The 21,914-nt window shown below is 41.6% G+C and overlaps 1 protein-coding gene across 1 annotated transcript in view; it reads left to right on the top strand.

Annotated features, from left to right (window-relative positions):
* ANXA10 (annexin A10) overlaps nt 1-21,914 on the top strand; it is a 66,467-nt gene that overhangs the window by 26,280 nt on the left and 18,273 nt on the right. The window contains exons 2-3 of the mRNA XM_007457378.1: nt 1,674-1,755; nt 8,163-8,257. Coding sequence (XP_007457440.1) covers nt 1,674-1,755; nt 8,163-8,257 — 177 coding nt within the window. The remainder of the gene's footprint in view (nt 1-1,673; nt 1,756-8,162; nt 8,258-21,914) is intronic.

Here is a 21,914-nt window from a genome sequence, read left to right as displayed (position 1 = left end):
AAAACCCAAAAAACCTTTAATATTTCCAATGAAAAAAAAAAACAGAAAAAGCTACACAGACAAAAAGGATTTAGTAAAAGGCAGTGACAAATAGCAGAAACTAAATTTTACATTTAAAGGTATGGCTCTTTTTTCAAAAGTTTAAATCTTAAATTTATCTAGGGTTATAAGATTCAAAAAAAATGACTGAGGTGAGGAGAACTCAATCAGGAAATTTATTTTAGAATCTGATCTCTGAACTTACTTTAGTAAATATAAGAAGAATCATAGTCTGTTTTCCTAATAGAATCTCAGCCAATGGGACTGGCTAGCGAATAAGGGAGATAAGATTCATGATGTCTCCTAATAAATAGTTTCTAGAATCACGGGTTGACTCAAGAGAACTTAGTTTCTGGATCATTGCCAATAAGCTTGAAATATTAGAAGCAAATTGGACATTGGTTTGTAAACTCAGGCACGGGCATCATAAGATGCAAACTGTGTTCATATTTTAATTACATATGTCTGTCCGTCTAGGATTTAAGAAGAATGTTTCACTAACTTGGTTGTACTTCTATGTACGAAAATATGTCCATATTACAACTACTCTATGGCTTCCAGTCTATTTCAAACAGGCAGCTTCCTGCTTATTAACATCAGTCAAGTGGAATACAAATGGAATTGAATTCTTAGCTTTAACTCAAGTGAACAGTAGTTTTCTTAATCCCCCAAAAATCTTTCCATAAATATTTTGGCATCGGTATATGCATATTTCTTGGACTAGAAGTTAGGTCCAGTCTTTTGCTCATCAATTAATTAATTTTCTGCTGTTAGACCATGGGCCCTGGAAAACTTCACCTTCTGCAAAAGAGCTCGGTGAACCTGCCTGCTGAAGGCCTGGAGACCCGTTTTCTACAGGAAGACATTGTTCCCAGTGTTTCTGGGCAAACTCACGACAAACAGGGGAGAGCTCCCCTTCTTAATACACTTTGGTGGTCTGAGTGTCATCCTACAGAGCCCAGTCCTGCTGGCTCTGTCTCAAATAAGCTACTCAAAGCCTCACCTATGTCTTCTGCCATTTTATTATTAGCACGAGGGAGAACTTAAACAGAGAATTATCAGGACTTCACGTCTTCCTCTGTAGCTGCAGAGGCTTTGCCAAAAATCTCTGCCCCGTCTTCATCATGAATCCCTAATCCAAATTCAAATGTTTCAATTTCCTCTAATATGATTTCAGGGCCCCTGAATTGTTAAAAAAAAAAAAAGCTGTGGTGGTTAACTGCCACTTATAACTCATTTAAATGGGATGAATCCCCACAATTCATCTCTTTTCAGTTTCTATAAAATAGTCTCCAGTTCCTAAGAAAATGTTTACTGTTTACTAAGAAGACATGTATTTATTTGATTCTTACACTTTTTATTTGCTTCTTACACTTTTCTACTATTAGTTCTAGTTTCTCCGATTCCTAGATGAACAATAGATGCCAGTTCAGGAGAAGCCAATAGACTATAAAGAACACAATTAAGTCTCTGCAATTGACATACAATTAACACATTTGTTTAATAGACCCGTGTGTATGTCTTAGAGTAATTCAAACATATAGAATGTACTTTTGTTTTTATTTATCTAAAAAAATGTTGAAACCTTTGGTGTGCATTACTGCAATCCCTTTCTCTCTGACTCTCCCCACCAGGTGCAGGGAACCATCTTCCCAGCTCCCAATTTCAACCCCATGATGGACGCCCAAGTGCTGGGGGAAGCACTCCAGGGATTTGGTAAGGCTGGTGATTTCTAGCACCTTTCTTGGTCATTTTTTTCCTGTGCTTTACCTCGTCTTAAGACTGTAATATGGGTGTAAACAGCTGATGTCTAACAGAAAGCAAACACAGATTCAAACAAAAAGCTGGGCAAAAAAGTAGAACAAGAAAAATAATAGAAAAGATCAACAGAATTGCCTCTCGCAATTGCAGATCTGATCTTGACATGTTTTTGCCTTAGATGCTTAAATGCCTAACAACTAAATGAAATTCCAAACCAAAAAACTTAATCTGGGATAAAGATCCTTTTTTCGCCCGTTTGTTTTCTAGCCTGTTTGCTTTGAGACTTCCGCGTCCAGCCAAATCAGACTTCCTGCTGCTCCCCCAGGGGATCTGCTTTTCCACATCCCTGCAAATTGGCCCAGTAATCCCCCTGCCTGGAAAGCTATATCCTTCTCACATCTACTTGGAATTCAAATTCTCTTCCTTCAGGAATCCCTTCAATTGAGCCTTCCTCTTTGAACCCTTCTTTGCCCTCCAAACTCATCAGTCGTCCCAAGCCCAGCACCTGCTTCTGCACTGTCCTGCCTCTGACCCCGCCTCCACCAGGCCTGTCCCCTCCCCCCACCCCTGTCACCAGCTGACTGGCCTCTGAGCTCCCAGGGCCGGAGGCTGGGTCAGGTGCTTGTAAGTGCACGTCCAGTGAATGAACTAGAGTTTAGGAAAGAAATGTAGAGAGAAGTGGGAAATTGTGGAGTCCTTTTAAAAAAGATTTAATCTTTAAGATACGATATGGAGCTGTTAAACATCCAACCCGTCCTAAGGAGACTTCTGGTGCGCACGAAGATGAACAGTGACAACAGAAAGGAAACGTTTGCATGAAACATAAAAAGGCTTTCATGAGAAAGCAAGCTCTCAGCTTTGAAGACAAGGTCATCTTTACACGAGCTATACTGTGTGTGTGTGTGTGTGTGTGTGTGTGTGTGTGTGTGTGTGTGTGTGTCCACTAGCAGGTCCCTGGAGGAAAACAATAAAGGACTTTGAATATGCTCTAAAGTCAAGATTAAGAGTTCGCAATGCTTAAGCCTTTTAAGATATTAATCATCACTAGAAAAATCTGGAGACAGCGCAGCAAACAGTTATGGATTAACTTTTTCTTCAGGAGAATAATTTTTGCTTTAAAGCTATAAATCAGAGCAATCTATTCACTGAAAAATTTTCTTTGTGCCAGTTTCAATTTTCCTGTCGCCGCAATTTTAGGGTCAGAATTTGGATTCATTTTGACCCTTGTAGGTTTTTGCTTGTCAGTGTTTTAGCTGAAGAATTTCAGGAGGTTTGGGGTTTGACGGCACACCTCCGCTCTAGTATGACAAAGCAAGAACACAGCTCAAGACGCTGTGAAAGTCCATCTATCCTGATGCCCCTGGCAAAGGGCAATCAAAAACGACAATTGCAAATGTTTTCCTTGGCTACTGTGGGTTTTTTCCAGCTTTGCTGAGACACAAATGACCTATAACATTGTGTAAGTTTAAAGTCTACCATGTGATGATTTCATAGATGTATATTTTGCTAAATGGTCAACACAATAAGGTTAGTTTACACATGCTTCTTCTCACAGAATTACCATTTTTGTCATTATTGTTATGGTGAGAACATTTGCCCTCTACTCTCTTAGCCACTCTCAAGTATGCAATACAGTATTGTTAACTGTAGAGTCACCATGACGTATGTTAGATCCCCAGACTTATTCCTCTTATAACTGGAAGTCTGTGCACTTTGACTGTCACCTCCCCCTTTCCTCCATCCCCCAGCCCCTGGCTGTTTCTATGAATTCAGCTATTTTGGATTCCATGTATGTGAGATCATACAGTATCTGCATTTCTCTGTCTTACTTCACTTAGCGTAATGCCTTCCAGATTCATCCATGTTGTCACAAGTGGCAGGATTTCCTTCGTTTTGTGGCTGTGTAATATTCCATTGTGTGTGTATATTTTCTTTATTCATTCCTTTGTTGATGGACACCTAAGGGGTTTCCATGTCTCAGCGATTGCGAATAATGCTGTAATGAGCATAGGGGTGGAGATAACTCTTCAAGATAGCAATTTCATTTCCTGTGGATAAACACCCAGGAGTGGAACTACTGGATCATATGGTAGCTCTATTTTTAATTTTTTGAGGAACCCCCGTAATGTTTTCCATAGTGGTTGCACCAATTTACATTCCCACCAACAGTGCAGGAGGGTTCCCTTTTCTCCACATCCTTGCCAACACTTTTTATCTCTTGTTTTTCAGATGATGGCCATTCTGACAGGTGTGAGGTGGCACCTCACTGTGGTTTTGATTTGATTTCCATGATGATTAGTGATGTTGAGCAGCTTTTCGTGTACTTCTTGGCCATCTGTACACCTTCTTGGGAAAAATGTCTATTCAGGTCCTTTGCCCATTTTTTTCAATCAGATTATTATTATTTTTTTACTACTGAGTTGTATGAGTTCCTGATACATTGCAGCTATCAACTCCTTAACAGGTATATGATTTGCAAATATTTTCTCCCATTCTATAGGTTGCCTTTTCACTTTGTTGATTGTTTCTCTTGATCTGCAGAAGCTTTTGAGTTTAATGTAGTCTCACTTGTTGGTTTTTGACTTGGCTACTGTGTTTTACATAGAAAAATCAGAAAGCAAAAATATTCTCTGACGCAAATGGAAATGAGTAGTTTTAACAAAAAGTGTCTTAAGTTGTATAACAATTCACCAAGGAAAAGCAGTACCTCTCAGGTAACAATCTCTAACAGTGCAGTCCACTTGCCAAGTCCTAACTGCAACAAGCTATTTCCCTACCCACACACTCTTAGAACCACTGTGTTTATTTTGTCTCAGTTAACATATATAATTTCCAGATCATGCCTATGAGATCCTGGGCAAGGGGAACTATTTTTAACCTATATGCCTAACTCATGGTAAAGCTGCATACAGGACAAAATGAATCTTTGTGAAACACTGGGTGCTATTTAGACTAGGCCTCCTCACCTGCCCCAGGCCTTACTCACCACCAATATGATGTGAGCTGTAGGGTGTGTGTAGACCTTCTTTACAGAAGTGGAGGGACTTTCCCTCTATTCCTAGCGGCTGAGTTTTCCTATATTTCCCCTAGAAGCAGTCGTTCAGCATTTACTAATTCATGCTCACGGTGACTTTGTAGAAACCTGTCACTAATAACAAGAATCAACTGTACATCATAAAAACCTATAAGACTGCTATGGTTCATCATGTCAGATTTTTCTGTTAAACCATCGGATAGGAATTATCTAGAAATTCCTGCCCCTAATGTAACAGGACAAGAAAGAGAAACAGATACGATGATTCTAAAAAACAAATCAAAATTCTCTGAATTTGCAGAGGACATTATTAATATATCTCAAAATCCAAGGTAATCAAGCAAAAGCATTATTAAAAATTATGAGAGTTCAATAATGTTTCTGGATACAAAGTCAACATAAAATTCAACATCATTTACTTCATTAAGCAATTACGTGTTAAGAAACAAAGCAAAAATAGCTTGAAATATCAACAGAAATGCAAATATGAATCATTTCAACAAAATCAAGCTTCTTCTTATTTGCAAAAACTCTACAAATCTTTACTAAGTCTTTTAGAAAAGAAAAACACACAATTAATTCAACAGATTCATCATGTTAGTGACAGAAAGATAATTTCTCTAAATTGATTCCTAAGTTTACAGTTATTTTAATTGAAATTTTAATAACATTTTTGAGATCCACACGATATTACTCTGAAATATCTCTAGAAGGATAAATGAGCCAGAACTGCTATGAACGTTGAAAAATGGAGAGTAATTCAGAGAGGTAGGTTGTGGATACTCCCAACAGAACAACAACGAAAACCGGAAGGCTACAAAAATTACAAAAGTGTGACGATAGCAAAATCAACAATGGATCCAATTGAAAAACCTTCTATTTATTATTAAAAATACGTTCATCTGGACCGCCCATCACACCGTCAGCAGATCCCTTCAGAACCACCTAATGTCCCTTGGCTCCAGTGCTGAACCTGGGGCCCCGTGCACCTGGTGCTTTGTGCCTTTCTCTACAGGCTGCCTTTGCTCCCAAACCCGAAATCCCAGGCTCTGGAGCTGATCCTCTGCCTCCCTCCCTCCATTTTGCAGCTGCCGGACCATTTCTCTCACCTGCATAAATACCACGCTCCCCCTTTGGGTTCTTCCAGGCACGGTCATCCGTGTATATCCAGTCCCCTGCCCTCATTCACTGGATGTTTTCACATGCAGCTCATCACTCTCCCATGATCCGAACACATCCAGGATGGCTTTAACTTCCAAAAAGATGATCTGCTTGGGCTTCCCTGGTGGCGCAGTGGTTGAGAGTCTGCCTGCTGATTGCAGGGGACACGGGTTCGCGCCCCGGTCCGGGAAGATCCCACATGCCGCGGAGCGGCTGGGCCCATGTGCCATGGCCGCTGAGCCTGCGCATCCGGAGCCTGTGCTCCACAACGGGAGAGGCCACAACAGTGAGAGGCCCGCGTACCGCAAAAAAAAAAAAAAAAAAAGATGATCTGCTTAACATCCTAGCACTTCAACTCGTTTTTCTCCTCATCTCCATCATTTGTCAAAGAAAAAGTATACCACACAGAATTCAACAGGCAGGGAAGCCTTTATGAAAGAGGAGAGAGACTGAACTCAGCTCCTCTGAAACAAAAGGCAGGCGAGGTCTGAGCCCTGGGATGTTCTAGAGGTCACAGGGGTGGGTGCCTTGGTCAACACAATGAGGACTTCGGAGGCTGCTCATTGGTACGTAGGGTCCTGCCTGCCACAGAGGCTGGGAGACAGCGGCTCTATCTTTCCTGGCGATTGTATTTCAAAGGGATGCATCCCAAGTCTTTGAGAAAAAGGCATTTCTGGGCATTAAAACTGGCAGGTGGCTGGGAGAAGATTTATGTCTTGAGGAGAAAAGAGAGAATTTACAACTGCAAGTTTTCAGAAAAAAGGGAAGGAAGGAACGAAGGAACGAAGGAACGAAGGAAAGAAAGAAAACGAAAGAAAGAAAGAAAGAGAGAGAGAGAGAGAAAGGAGGAAGGAAAGAGGTCAAGGGCTTCTTATCAGAAGTTTGTCTGAATTTTGGTCAAGCTGAGGCGATGCTAACACCTTCTTGGTTACTCTACCACCACTAACGTTGCAGCTAAATTTCCCCGAAGCAGCTGTGCATTCAGGCGTTTCTTCAGGTTCATGGGTTGGTGCAGGAGGAAGCGGGGGCCTCGGAGCCCAGGAGCAGAGCCTCTGTTATGGGGAGGGGCCGCCCCCCCCTGGGCAGGGGCATGCCCCCCGCTCTCACAGCCCCTTCCCCAGGACTCTTCCTTCTGTTGGGGTCTGGACTGAGGTATGAGGCAGATGCAGCCCTGGGCTGAGCAGCTGGGGTTTGTCAAGTGGACTCAACTGGAGCTCTGTTTTCCCCTGACACTCCAAGGACAAAGTTAATGGCAGGAGCTGAGCTCTGCTGAAGAGGTGAGATGACCACGTCTATCACATCTCCTGAGGCCAGGGAAACCTCTCCAAGCGCACATGCACAGAGAGGCTCCTCAGGGGGTCAAAAAGGGAGGGGGCACTACCCCGTAATATGTGTTGTCAGACCTCCTGTCAGCCTCAGCGCTGGAATCCATCTTGGCAAAAAGATGTGCACACATAGCGGGAGGGCCCTGAGACAGGTCAGATGTGGGAAAAGAAGGGAGATGATTGGCCAGAGGAGCACAGAGACCTGGAAGAACTGTCCCATATAAGTGATCTGAATCCACTCTCCTCGTTCAGGACTCCTGCACTCTTCTCTGGGTGTGTACCTGTGCTTTGCTTCTGCTCTAAATAAATCGCTTCTTTTTTCTCTTTGCACATACTGTGCTTCCAATAAACTCTGTGCCTGCTTTACAATGTCTCTTTGTGGAATTCTTTCTCCAAAGAAGACAAGGACCGGCATCCTCTCACCTGCTGACATCAGGACCACAGCAGTTACTTTTGTCCTAACGTACATTTGTTGTAAGTCATATCAAACCGTACAGTAAGAAAGACACGTGGCCAATTCAAACGAATCAGCTTGGCGTTCAGGAAAGCCTTTTGCTGGTGGGGTAGGAGGGGTGGTGGAAGGACCACATTCTTCACTCCTCTGTATTTTTACTGAATCCTTTTGAAGAAAAATCTGTAGTTGTAGCATCAAGAGGAGAGCCAGGAGGTACCTCGCCATGTCAGGGGCTGCCCTGTGACTTCCATTTGAGTTGGAATCGTTCCCTGCCTGCTGGAAGCATCACGGGGACAAGCTTGCATGCTGGCTTTGATCCCCGGACACTGAGTTCTTCCTACCTACAGGGTAGCAGTCTCACGACTCTCCAAACACTCCCCTTTTCCAGGCTGCGACAAGGACCTGCTGATCGACATCCTGACCCAGCGCTGCAACGCGCAGAGGCTGGTGATCGCGGAGGCCTACCTGAGCACCTTTGGCCGGGTGAGTCGCTCCATCCCCACCCCTTTCCAAGCAAATTCCTGAGACGCCTCAGAACTGGTACCGTTACCCTTTTCAGCCTCTGATTTACAAAGGCTTCTGACCTCACCCAACACCAGAAACAGTTCTTCTGCCCCAAATGTGTTGCACAGAATGTCGGAAAGAGACACATCAACTGTGCCTGTGATCCCACCAGCCCTTTCTCAGAAATTGTTCAGCTTCGTAAAGTAAACGTTCTGATAGCCCGACACCACCACTTGGTCCAGTTAGGCTAAAAACACCCCTGAGTCAAGCTCTAGGGAAGGTGCACAAGGGGCTAATAATCCAAGGCCCCCAAATAAGATCTTTTCCTGCACTCCTCCAGAGGTCCTCACCCACCTCTCAACCCAAGCAAATTCCCCACGAGCTTTTCTCCCCACAGCTGCAGTTGGGGCCCATTAGAAAAGAATGGCACTTAAAAATAGTTTCAGGCAATAAAACTACCCACGGGTCTTTAAAGTAATCACACCCAATTTCAAAGCAAGTGCCATTAAAGCTTTCTTTTGTTACGCATTTAAACCACAGATTCAGAACAAAAACTCTTCAGGCCAAAAGGACCTGGAATAGCAATTTCTTTGTCAACTGAGCATTATCGATGAAACACCGTCATAAATCTTTTTCTGTAACGTTAGTCCTTAAAAACGTACTCAATCTCCAAACCTCAGTCTCAACAACTACAGTACGTTAGTCCTTAAAAACTTACTCAATCTCCAAACCTCAGTCTCAACAACTACAGTACGCAAAACAAAGGTATACCTCTGCTTTAGAATGAATGACGAGTCCAAGAAGCCACCACTACTCATGAAATTGGCTGAATTAAGCCATAGTTGGAAACAGTTTTGCTTTTTTTCCAGGTAAAACTGTTACTTTTCTTACCTTCCTATGACACCAGTGCTAGTTTTCTTTTGAAAGAACGTAAAAGCTATACAAGTTTCAGCATTAGTAATCCAATATTGTTTTAATATGCATACTGCCATAAGAGAGGTCATTTTTCAGTAAATTTTTAACCCAAAACTTCGCATACATCTGTGCTTTTCATAGATCAGGTTAACTTGGGTAACGGCATTACTTTATCACTCTCTACAAAATTACCCTAAAACAGATTAAAATAATTAAGAAATGAGGCGCTTACAACTCATCAAACAATGGATCCTCCAGGGTAGATCACTCACCACACGCCCAAGGTCTCAGAGTGGTCAGATCCCCTGTGCTGAGGTCCCTGGGCACCGGGGAACTTAGGGACCCTTAGATGAGCTGATAGGGGCCTCTCTGCTCTGAAATGCCCCGTCAGACATCGGTTACCGGGTCTCACAGTCACTTTTCCTGTCGCGTGTCCCTGGCTCACACTGTCCTGATTTGGGCTTCACCATGTGGTACCCAGATGGATGTGGAAATGCCCCTCACCCCCAGAGCTGCTGCCCCCCAGCCCTTCCCCTGGGTACCCCCCAAACTGAAGCCAGAAAGAGTCCAAATTTAAAACTCCACTTTCCTGCTTTAATCCCTGAGCGTTAATCTCAATTCCCCTCACAAATATCCATCTGGGCACCGAATTCAACCCACCTGCCCACGGGCTCACAGAGTCCCCCAGCCCCTCTCTGCTCCGCACCTCAAGCTGGCTCACCACCTCCGGCTTCATCCACCGCATCAAAGGCAGGCCCTGCGGTCTGCAAAGTGACAGCGGGCTGCCCGGCCCGCCTGGTGCTCTGTGTACTCCAGGGCCCAGACCTGCACAGCCAGGCCATCCTAGACACGCATCCCTCACACCTGACACCGTTGCACCACATTCTCTCCAGCTGCTGCCCCATCCTCTCCTGCAGGCACTCAGGTCAGGTGGTCATGCTGTCCTCCTCCCCTCCAGGTGTTCAGGTTTACTTACCTCCTGACCCCTCGACCATCACCTCCTGGAAATCAGGGACCGGGTTACTGGCTGCCATCCTTCCCTCCAGAGTCCTGCCTGGGTCTGACACAGAACAGGCACTGCATTTATAGAATTCCACTCTGCCTCTAAAAAAAAAGGAGAAAAAGAAAAACATCACTTTAGAATCCAATAGTTAAAAAGAACATTCACAAATTGCCTACATTTCCCTTTTCCCTCATTCCCTGCTCTGGCTGCCACGGGTCACCCTGCCTGACCTTGGTAAGGGCTCCTTGACCTCCCCCACTGCTAACGTTCAGAATGATTTCTTCCACCTGGACAAGGTGTGTCTTCTGCTAGCTTTCCCTTTCTGTGGGAGAGTTTATAGATTTCTTGTATGTTAATCATTGATATTCTTAAATTTTTATTAATGTGAATAATCAAGATTAGAGGGAATTATTTTCTTAGCTACTAAGGTACAATTCTAGGCATGTTCCATAAATACCTATTATTATATACTTGACTCCTGTCTAACAGCTCCCAAGTTCACAAAGGAGGTAATAAAAATGCTAAAGGAATTAAGAAAAATTTTGATAGAAATGCAGATCACTGTAACAAGCAACTAGAAACCATAAAGAGGAGCCAATCAAAATTAGACAGCTCAATTGCTGAGATAAAAACTGAGGTAAAAGCAATGAATAGCAGACTAAATAATGCAGAAGAACAAATAAGTGATCTGGAAGACAGAATAATGGAAATCACCCAATCAGAACAGCAGACAAAAAGACAAATTAAAAAAAAGCAACATACGAGATCTGTGGGATAATATAAAGGGTGTCAACCTATGCTAAATAGGGATCCCAGAAGGAGAAAAAAGAAGAAAGGGGATTGAAAATGTATTTAAAGAAATTATGGCTAAAAACTTCCCGAACCTAAAGAAGGAAATAGATATCCAGGAACAGGAAGCACAGAGTCCCAAACAAGATGAATGCAAAAAGACTCACACCAAGGAATATCATCATTGAAATGGCAAAAGGGAAAGACAAAGAGAGGATTCTAAAGGCAGCAAAAGAAAAACAAAGAGTCGTATACAAGGGAACTCCCATAAGTCTATCAGCTGATTTCTCTGCAGAAACTTTGCAGGCCAGAGGGGGTGGCAATATATATCCGAAGTCCTGAAAGGGAAACATCTGCAAACTTGGATAGTCTACCCAGCATGATTATCATTTAGAATAGAAAGAAAAATAAAGAATTTCTCAGACAAGAAAAAGCTAAAAGAATATAGCAATGTTAAATCTATCCTAAAAGAAATATTGCAAGGTTTTCTCAAAATAGAAAAGAAACAACAATCGATAAGAAAGGGAAAAACATAACAGGAAAGGCAAATATATAAAAGGACTGAAAATCACTTAAATAGGCCAATACATAGATTAAAAACAATCAAAAGTTTTTGTAAAAGGGATTGTAACTACAATTAACAGCAAAAGAATAAACATGAAGATAAAAATAGGATGTCAAAATTACCAAATGTGGGAAGGTGAGTAAGAAAATGTAGATCTTTTAGAATGTGTTTGAGCTTAGATGACTATTGGTCTAAAGCAAGTAGATATGGTTAAGGGTTAACATACTTGAAAATCAGGGTAATTACAAATAAAAAACACACAAGAGATTCACAAAAACCAAAAAGAAAGGCGCTCAAGCATAATACAAAAGAAAATCATCAAATCGCAAAAGAAAAAACAAAAGGAAGAAAGGAACAAAAGAGAAATACAAAATCAACTGGAAAACAAGGTTTGAAATGGCAATAAATACATACTTATCAAAAATTACTTTAAATGTCTATAGACTAAATGCTCTGTTAAAAAGACACAGAGTAGCAGATTGGATAAAAACAAGAACCTACAATATGCTGCCTAGCAGGACTCACTTTAGGGCACAAGTCACACAGATTACAAGTGAGGGGACGGAAAAGATATTTCATGCAAATGGAAATGACAAGAAAGCAGCGGTAGCTATACTCATGTCAGACAAAATACACTTTAAAACAAAGGCCATAAAGAAAGACAACAAAGTACACTATATAACGATAAGAGGATCAATACAAAAGGATATTCCACTCATTAACATATATGCACCCAATATAGGAGCACCTAAATATCTAAATACATAAAACAAATGCTAACAGATATGAAGGCAGAAACTGACAAAAATACAATATAGTAGGAGACTTTAACACCCCACTGACATCAATGGACAGATCTTCCAGACAGAAAATCAATAAAGCAACAGAGACCCTAAATGACACAATGGAACAGTTTAACTTAATTGACACCTACAGGACACTACATCCAAAAAAATGCCAGAATACACATTCTCTAGTATACATCACATACTAGGAACAAAACAAGCCTCAAGAAATTTAAGAGGAGAGAAATTATTTCAAGCCTCTTTTCTGACCACAACGGCATAAAACTAGAAATCAACCACAGAAAGAATGGAGAAAATATCACATGGAGACTAAACAACATGCTACTGAAAAACCAATGGGTCAATGATGAAATCAAAGAGGAAATCCGAAAATACCTCGAGACAAATGGCAATGAAAACACAGCCTTACAAAATCTATGGGATGCAGCAAAGGCAGTTACAAGAGAGAAGTTCCCAGTGATACAGGCCTTCCTCAAGAAACAAGAAAAATCTTAAATTAACAACTTAACCTACCACCTAAAAGAACTAGAAAAAGAAGAAAAAACAAAACCCAAAGTTAGCAAAAGGAATGAAATATTAAAGATCAGAGAGGAAATAAATAGAGATAATCAACAGAAAAAAATCAGTAAAACCAAGAACTGGTTTTTTGAAAGGATAAAAAAAAATCAACAAACCTCTAGTCAGGCTCACCAAGAAGAAAAGAGAGAGAACCCAAATAAACAAAATAAGAAATGAAAGAGGAGAGGGCTTCCCTGGTGGCGCATTTGTTGAGAGTCCGCCTGCCGACACAGGGGACATGGGTTCGTGACCCGGTCTGGGAAGATCCCACATGCCGCGGAGTGGCTAGGCCCATGAGCCATGGCCTCTGAGCCTGCGCGTCCGGAGCCCGTGCTCCGCAACGGGAGAGGCCACAGCAGTGAAAGGCCCAAGTACCGCCAAAAAAAAAAAAAAAAATGGCCATACTCCCCGATCATTTAATGTGATCCCTATCAAATTACCCATGACATTTTTCACAGAATTAGAACAAATAATCTTAAAATTTATATGGAACCACGGAAGACCCAGAATTGCCAAAGCAATCCTGAGAAAAAAGAACAAAACTGGAGGCATAAGCCTCCCAGACTTTGGACAATACTACAAAGCTACAGTAATCAAGACAGTGTGATACTGGCACATGAACAGATATATGAATCAATGGAACAGAAGAGAGAGCCCAAAAATAAATCCACACACCTATGGTCAATTAATCTTCAACAAAGGAGGCAAGAATACACAGTGGAGAAAAGACAGTCTCTTTAACAAGTGGTGTTGGGAAAGCTGGACAGCCACATGTAAATTAATGACGTTAGAACACTCCCTCACACCATACATAAAAATAAACTCCAAATGGCGTAAAGCTTATATATAAGACATGGTACCATAAAACTCCTAGAAGAGAACATAGGCAAAATATTCTCTGACATAAATCCTAGCAATATTTTCTTAGATCAGTCTCCCAAGGCAAAGAAATAAAAGCAAAAATAAACAAAAGGGACCTAATCAAACTTAAAAGCTTTTGTGCAGCAAAGGAAATCACAAACAAAACAAAAAGACAACCTATGGACTGGGAGAAAATATTTGCAAATGATGTAACAGACAAGGGTTTAATTTCCAAAATATACAAAGAGCTCATAGAGCTCAATATCAAAAAAAAAAAAAAACCAACCCAATCAAAAAATAGGCAGAATACCTAAATAAACATTTCTCAAAAGAAGACATACAAACGGCCGATATGTATATGAAAAGATGCTCAACATCACTAATTATCAGAGAAATGCAAATAAAAACCACAATGAGGTATCACCACACACCAGTCAGAATAGCCATCAATAAAAATTTACAAATAACAAATGCTGGAGGGAGTGTGGAGAAAAGGGAATGTAAATTGTTGCAGCCACTATAGAAAACAGTATGGAGGTTCCTCAAAAAACTAAAAATAGAGTTACCATATAATCCTGCAATCCCATTCCTGGGAATATATCTGGAAAACATGAAAATTTTAATTTGAAAAGATACATGCACCCCAATGTTCACTGCAGCACTGTTTACAATAGCCAGGACATGGAAATAACCTAAATTTCCAATAACAGAGGAATGGATAAAGAAGATGTGGTACATATATACAATGGAATATTACTCAGCCATAAAAAAGAATGAAATAATGTCATTTGCAACAACATGGATGGACCTAGAGGCGACCATACTAAGTGAAGTTAAGTCAGACAGAGAAAGACAAATGTCATATGATATCACTTACATGTGGAATCTAAAAAATAATACTAATGAATCTATATAGAAAACAGAAACAGACTCACAGAATAGAAAACAAACTTATGGTTACCAAAGGGGAAAGGGAGTGGGAGAAAGGGATAAATTAGGAGTTTGGGATTAACAGATACACACTGAATACATAAAATAAACAACAAGGGTTTACTGTATAGCACAGGGAACTATATTCAATATCCTGTAGTAACCTATAACTGAATCACTTTGCTGTATACTTGAAACTAACACAATATAATAAATCAACTATACTTCAATATAAATAAATAAAATTTTAAAAAATTTACTTATTACTGCACAGTGACAGCTTGCACTAGTGTTTTTATAATATAAAATTGCCCAAGTATTTACACAATGAATATCAGTGGGGGTAGAATGAAGACAACTTCTAAGTTACACTTTGTACAGGCCTACATCACAGAGCATTTCAACAGCAAGTATTTTTTTTTATGATAACAGAAGAGGCATAGAAGTTAAAAGCATATAAAACTATTCCCCTGAGCATATTCAGACAAACAGACTGCTAGCCATCCTTCTATGTCTTGCCCCTGAGTGCACAATTAGATAAAGGTAAAAAGAAGAAAGGAAAAGGAACCGCCATGTTACTTTCAGTTTAAATGGAGCTGTCGGAATTGCTGTGGCGAGGCCCACCTGCAGCCCCCAGGAGCTCAGAGCAGCTCAGTTTGAACAGCATGTACTCATTAGCCTAATGCAGGGCCAGGCTGTGAGGTCCATAGCGTCCCTTTAGGGCAAACAAGAAAGCAGGGGCAGTCGGCCTGGGGAAAGGCACACTCCAAAGGTTGCATTGGCAAAGCTATTTCTATCCCTCCCAGAGAGAATTTAATACTCTTAACTAGAGAATGTGTTTGAAGGCTCCTCTTTGAACTTGCAAAGTTTAGCTACTTAAACATACTATTCAATATGTATCTTCGCAAATGAAAGTGATATGTTCTTGTGATGTCCTGAAAAACCACTGTAGCACTCTCTCTGCCCATTTGCAGTGCAAGGGCACTGTAATCCCTGAGTTCCAGCCCCTCCATGAAATCAAGGTGCGTGCAGATGGGGACCGTTGCTCGTTTTTCCTTGAGCAGCCAATGCCTCCAAACAAACCACTGAGGAAATACGAGTGGACCCATTCGTTCATTATTTTATACCAATGCTGTGTAGCCGGCACCGTGCTATGGCTGGGGAAACTGCCATGAATAAAACAGACCAAAAGCCCTGCCAGGGTCTTTACCTGGTGAGACAGAGAAAAATTAGTGAAACGTGTCCTGTTAGAAGGGACTAGTGCTCTGGAGAAAAGATGAAGCGTGGTGAGAAGGACAGGGAGTGCTGGCGGACCAAGGTCCCAGTAAGTCCCCCACGTGTGAACGAGTTCCGTTCCCAGAGCGCGTTCGCAAGTCCAACTTGTTCGTAAGTCCAGCAAAGTTAGCCTAGGAACCCCACTGACACCGTCGGCTGTATAATATGTACCGTTACACGTTTATAATACTCTTCACACAAGGAATACATAAAAAACAAAGAAACACAAAAAATAGAGAAACGCTTTTTAATCTTATAGTACAGTCCCTTGAAAAGCACAGTACTCCAGTACAACAGCTGGCATCCAGGGGCTGGCATCGAGGGAACAGGCAAGAAGAGTTACTGACTGGAGGAGGGAGAGGAGGTGGGAGATGGTAGAGCTTCAGGATCGTCAGAAATAGGGGACGGAGGGCCAGCTGCAGTGTCACTCCCGCCTGATGTGGATGGCACAGGTTCTGGTTCCTTGCTGGATTCACTTCTATCTACCCTCTTCTTTTTTTTTTTTTTTTTTTTTTAATAATACACAATGTATTTATTTATTTATTTATGGCTGTGTTGGGTCTTCATTTCTGTGCATGGGCTTTCTCTAGTTGCGGCAGGCGGGGGCCACTCTTCATCGCGGTGCGTGGGCCTCTCACTATCGCGGCCTCTCTTGTCACGGAGCACAGGCTCCAGACACGCAGGCTCAGTAATTGTGGCTCACAGGCCCAGTTGCTCTGTGGCATGTGGGATCTTCCCAGACCAGGGCTCGAACCCGTGTCCCCTGCATAGGCAGGCAGATTCTCAACCACTGCGCCACCAGGGAAGCCCCTATCTACCCTCTTGAAAGAACGATCCAGTGATGTCTGGGTAGCAGCTCTTTTTCTCGTCATAGATGACACGGTAGCACTGGACTCCATTCTGAACGGGGGCTGCAACCTTCGTGTACCGTTCTACGTCCGGGTCCTGTGCCTCAGAGACTAACAGCGCCTCCTCAGATAGAGAGAATCCCCTGCCGTTTCCTGCGTCGTGAAGCTCTTCGGTTCTTCAGCTACTTCTTCTCTCTCTTTGTCCTTTCTCTGGGCACATTCGCATCTCTGAACGTTCACAACGTGAACGTTCGTATGTAGAGGACTTACTGTAATTGTAAATAGCCTGACGATGGCAGGCTCTGTGAAGACGTCCAAGGGGCGAGCCACGCGCTGGGCTAGAGAAGGAACATTCAAGCTACAGGGAGAAGGCAATGGCCCTGAGGGGGCAGGTCTGCTGTGCCAGGAGCCACCGGAAGCCCAGGGGCTGGAGGGGGGTCGGGAGCAGGGAGAGGAGGGGCAGCAGGTGAGGGCACTGATTGGCCAAGGGGACATCGTGTGCCTTGGTGACCACCGCATAAAAACACCTGCATGTTTGCTTATCCCGAGCTCAGCTGCACAACAGTAGCTGTAACTCATCCTGGAGTTTGGAGTGGGAAAGGGTGTTTCTGCAGAGGAGTGACTAACTGATCGGCATTTTTCCAGGAGCACCTGTCAGGTGTGTGTGGGGAGGACAGGTATAAGGGCAGAAGGGGACTCACTCGGAGGCTGTTGCATTGACGTAAGGAGCCATGACGGTGCCGAAGCCAGGGTTATGGCGGTAAAAGTGGGAGAAAATCGTCAGTTTCTGGATGTAAGTTAGAGACCATAGAATTTACTGACAATGGATATCGGTAACGTGTGAGAAATGCAGTGTAACAGGCAAACTTCTGGGGTGCAGAAAGAGAAAGAGACAGAAAGAGGGGAGAGAGGAAACAGCTTGTATCAGCCATTTTTAATCTGCAGCAAATTACCTAATATTTGGGCGGGGGGGAAGACATTTTGAGTGCCTCGTACCTCCCAGAAAATATTTTAAGAATTCCACCTGAGTTAAATATATTCTGTTAAGGCCAATGCTATGAGGTGGGTGCTGTTAGAATTCTCACTGTACAGACGGGAAGCAGACACAGAAGTAAGGGCACCTACCTGTCACCTCACAGCTGATGCTCGGCCAGAACAGAAACCACACACCTGGGCGCGATGGGTTGGGATGACGCCTGGCACTGCCTGTTCCACCAAAATTCTCTGACTTCCTCGAGCTACCTTATGAAATCAGTTTGCTAGAGCCATGTACACACGCACGCACGCACACGCATACGCGCACGCACAGACGCACGCACGCACACCTGCGCTTCAAAGCAAAGCTCCCCCGCGCCATCTAGCGGCCGCGCTGATCCCTATCAGCAGTGGAAACCGCACAGGTGTTCAGGGTCAGCGCCCAAAGCGATCACAGGTGAAGTAAGGGAAGATGCTGTTGTGAATGTTTGGGAGGGATACGGACCCAAAAAGTGATTGAAGATCAAATGGAAGATTTTGCAGTGCCCAAGCCATTGCCTTTATCTTTTACGTTTAATCAGTAAATTCAGGGCTTTCTCCTCCCACATTTATTCCTTTATTCTCGCACTTGTTCACACGTTCATTTATACATTATATATCACGTACTCTGCACATTTGAGTACTCAGCACTGTGCCAGAGCGAGATGATGGATTTGGGGACATTTGTGAGAAAGTCCGTGTCTGATAGACGTTGGGGGGACATAAATGTATATAATATAGTCATTAAATCTAGTGCAATAAGTGCGAGGGTGGAGCAGCGGTGGCAAAGAAATAATCAGCTTCCCCGATGGTCAGAGGAAGGCTCACAAAAGTGATGATAATTCTAACGTTTCTATCTTTCCATCAGCTGCCGCGACCCTATACTCTCTACATAAAAGTCTATTCCATTGGTCTGTTTGCATTTAAACCTTCAAGGCACTGCGCTGGATTTAATTTTTTGTTTGCTGGATTTGTTTTTTTGTTTGGGTTTTTTTTGGGGGGGGGTGTATTAGGACAGCACTAGTCACATAAAATAAATTGAGAAGTCTTCTTTCATCCGCTGCTTTCTACAAGATTTTGTGTAGAGTTGATTTTACTTCCACCTTAAATGTTTCATAGATTTTATCAAGTGATTTCACCTGGGTCTAGAGATTAAGCGTGTGGGTTAATTGTGAATCCAGTTTTTCAAAATAAATATAAGGAAATTGCGACTGAGTTTCAAACTCTCCTTGAGTTTATTCTGGTAATTTGTGTCTGTCAAGGAATTGATCCATTTCAACTAAATTTTAAAATATAGTGGTGTATCTTTGAATTATGGTTTTCTGCAGATATATGCTGAGGAATGGGTTTGCTGGGTCATATGGTAATTCTATTTTTGTTTTTTAAGGAACCTCCATACTGTTCTCCATAGTGGCTGCACCAGTTTACATTCCCACCAACAGTGTAGGAGGGTTCCCTTTTCTCCACACCCTCTCCAGCAAATCAAGCCTTGGCTTCTGCTTGGCTGTTTCTGTGATGCAGCCACAGGCAGCTTCTAGGGATGCACCAGCAAGGCGATAGGCATAACCTATAGGTGATGAGCAGCCTCTCCAGCAGTTATTATTTGTAGACTTTTTGATGATGGCATAAATCAAAAAGATACATGCACCCCAATGTTCACTGCAGCACTATTTACAATAGCCAAAACATGGAAGTAACCTAAATTTCCATCAACAGATGAATGGATAAAGAAGATGTGGTACATATATACAATGGAATATTACTCAGCCATGAAAACGAATGAAATAATGCCATTAGCAGCAACATGGATGGACCTAGAAATAATTATACTAAGTGAAGTAAAACAGAAAGACAAGTATCATATGATATCACTTATATGTGGAATCTAAAATATGACACAAATGAACATATTTACAAAACAGAAACAGACTGACAGCACAGAGAATAGACTTGTGATTGCCAAGGTTGGAGAGGGAGGGATAAATTAGGAGTATGGGATTAACAGACACACACTACTATATATAGAATAGATAAACAACAAGGACCTACTGTATAGCAGAGGAAACTCTACTCAATATTTTGTAATAATCTATAAGGGAAAAGAATCTGGAAAAAAACTTATATATATATATATATATATATATATATGTATAACTGAATTGCTTTGCTATACACGAAACTAACACAACATTGTAAATCAGCTATATTTCACTTACATATATAGTGTTATAAATATGTTCATAATATGCTTTTTTCCTTTAACGTCTGTATTATTTGTATATGTCACTCTTTGCCAATATTTTTGTATATTTTTTCTTGTCAGTCTAATTAGAATTATATTAACATTACTCATCTTTTCAGAAAATTACATTTTGATTTCATTCACAGTTTCTACTATTTATTAATTTTCAGTTTCATTGATTTCTGATCTTATTCTTATTTCCTTCCTTCTTATCCTGGACTTAATGTACTCTTCCTTTTTCTAGATTTTTTGAGGTGGAAGATTAGGTCATTGACTGTATGTTTCTCTTCTAACATAAATATTTAAAGCTAAAAGTGTATCTTCAATCACTATCTTCACTGCATCTCACAAATTTTGACATGTTGCATTTTCACCTTCATTAAATTAAAAGTATTTCCTAACTCCCTTGTGATATATTCTTTGAGATTTGTGCATTTTAAAATTTCCAAACATTTGGGATTCTCCAGATATACTTTTTAAATAAATTTTTTAAATAAATTTCCAAACATTTGGGATTCTCCAGAGATATTTTTATTGTTTGAAGTTAATTTTGTTGTAGTGGGAGAATAAACACCTGTGAGAGGCACATTATGAGCCATATTGAAGGAAACATCTCAACCACGTGCTGTTGCAACTATGCAAGGTCCTCACTGTTGGGAACGATGTCAACAGATGTGTAGAGACAGAGAGAGATTTTGAGGAATTAGCTCACGTGATTACAGAGGCCTGCAAGCCCAAATACACACAGCAGGCCAGCAGAGACTATGGCGGGCTAGAGCCTCAGAGAGGGTAGCCGCTCAGTTCCAAAGGCCGTCTGCTGGTAGAATTCTTGAGGGAAAGTCAATCTTTTCTTATAAAGTCTTCAACTGACTGAATGAGACCCACCCACATTGTGGAGAGTAATCTGCTTTACTCAAAGTCCACTGATGTAAATGTTAATCATCTAAAAAATAGCTTCACAGGATGTGGTCCATATATACAGTGGGATACTGCTCAGCCATGAGAAAGAATGAAATCATGCCATTTGCAGCAACATGATATGATAGAGATTGTCATACTAAGTGAAGTAAGTCAGAAAGAGAAAGACAAACACCATATGATATCACCTATCTGTGGAATCTAAAATACAACACAAATGACATTATCTATTAAACAGAAACAGACTCACAGACATAGAGAACAGACTTGTGGTTGCCAAGTGGGAGGGGGGTGGGGGAGGGATGGATTGGCAGTTTGGGGTTAGCGGATGCAAACTATTATATATATGATGGATAAACAACAAGGTCCTACTGTAGAGCACAGGGAACTATATTCAATATCCTGGGATAAACCATAATGGAAAAAAATAGGAAAAAAGAATGCATATACATGTATAACTGAGTCACTTTGCTGTACAGCAGTAACTAACACAACATTGTAAATCAACTATACTTCAATTTAAAAAAAAATTTTTTTAAATACCTTCACAGAAACATCTAGAAGAACGTATGACCAAATATCTGGGTGCTGTGGCCCATCCAAGCTGACATAAAATTAACCATCACAAATGGTGTCTGAACTCCTATCTCCATGCCACTTGTCCTTCCTTGTGTAACTGTGTCTTGTGTCCTCTGATCCTGTAAGGCCATTCTGAGATCTTATCTGAATTCTTAGAACTCTCTTGAACTACAACTGCTTTAGGATCTTATAAAGTAAAACATGAATATCAGAGCCTTCGAAAGCATTAGCTCACATTTTTACTTACGCTACGTCTGGGTTTATGGGATGTTGGTCCTCTTGAAAACAGAGACCCTGTTTTATTTTTCTCCAGCTCCTACCACCATGTCTGGG

This window comes from Lipotes vexillifer, unplaced genomic scaffold (genome assembly GCF_000442215.2).
Source record: "Lipotes vexillifer unplaced genomic scaffold, Lipotes_vexillifer_v1.1 scaffold668, whole genome shotgun sequence".
Taxonomy (NCBI): Eukaryota; Metazoa; Chordata; class Mammalia; order Artiodactyla; family Lipotidae; genus Lipotes; species Lipotes vexillifer.
The sequence above is the reverse complement of the archived record's forward strand: the minus strand, read 5'-3'. Positions and strand labels throughout refer to the sequence as shown.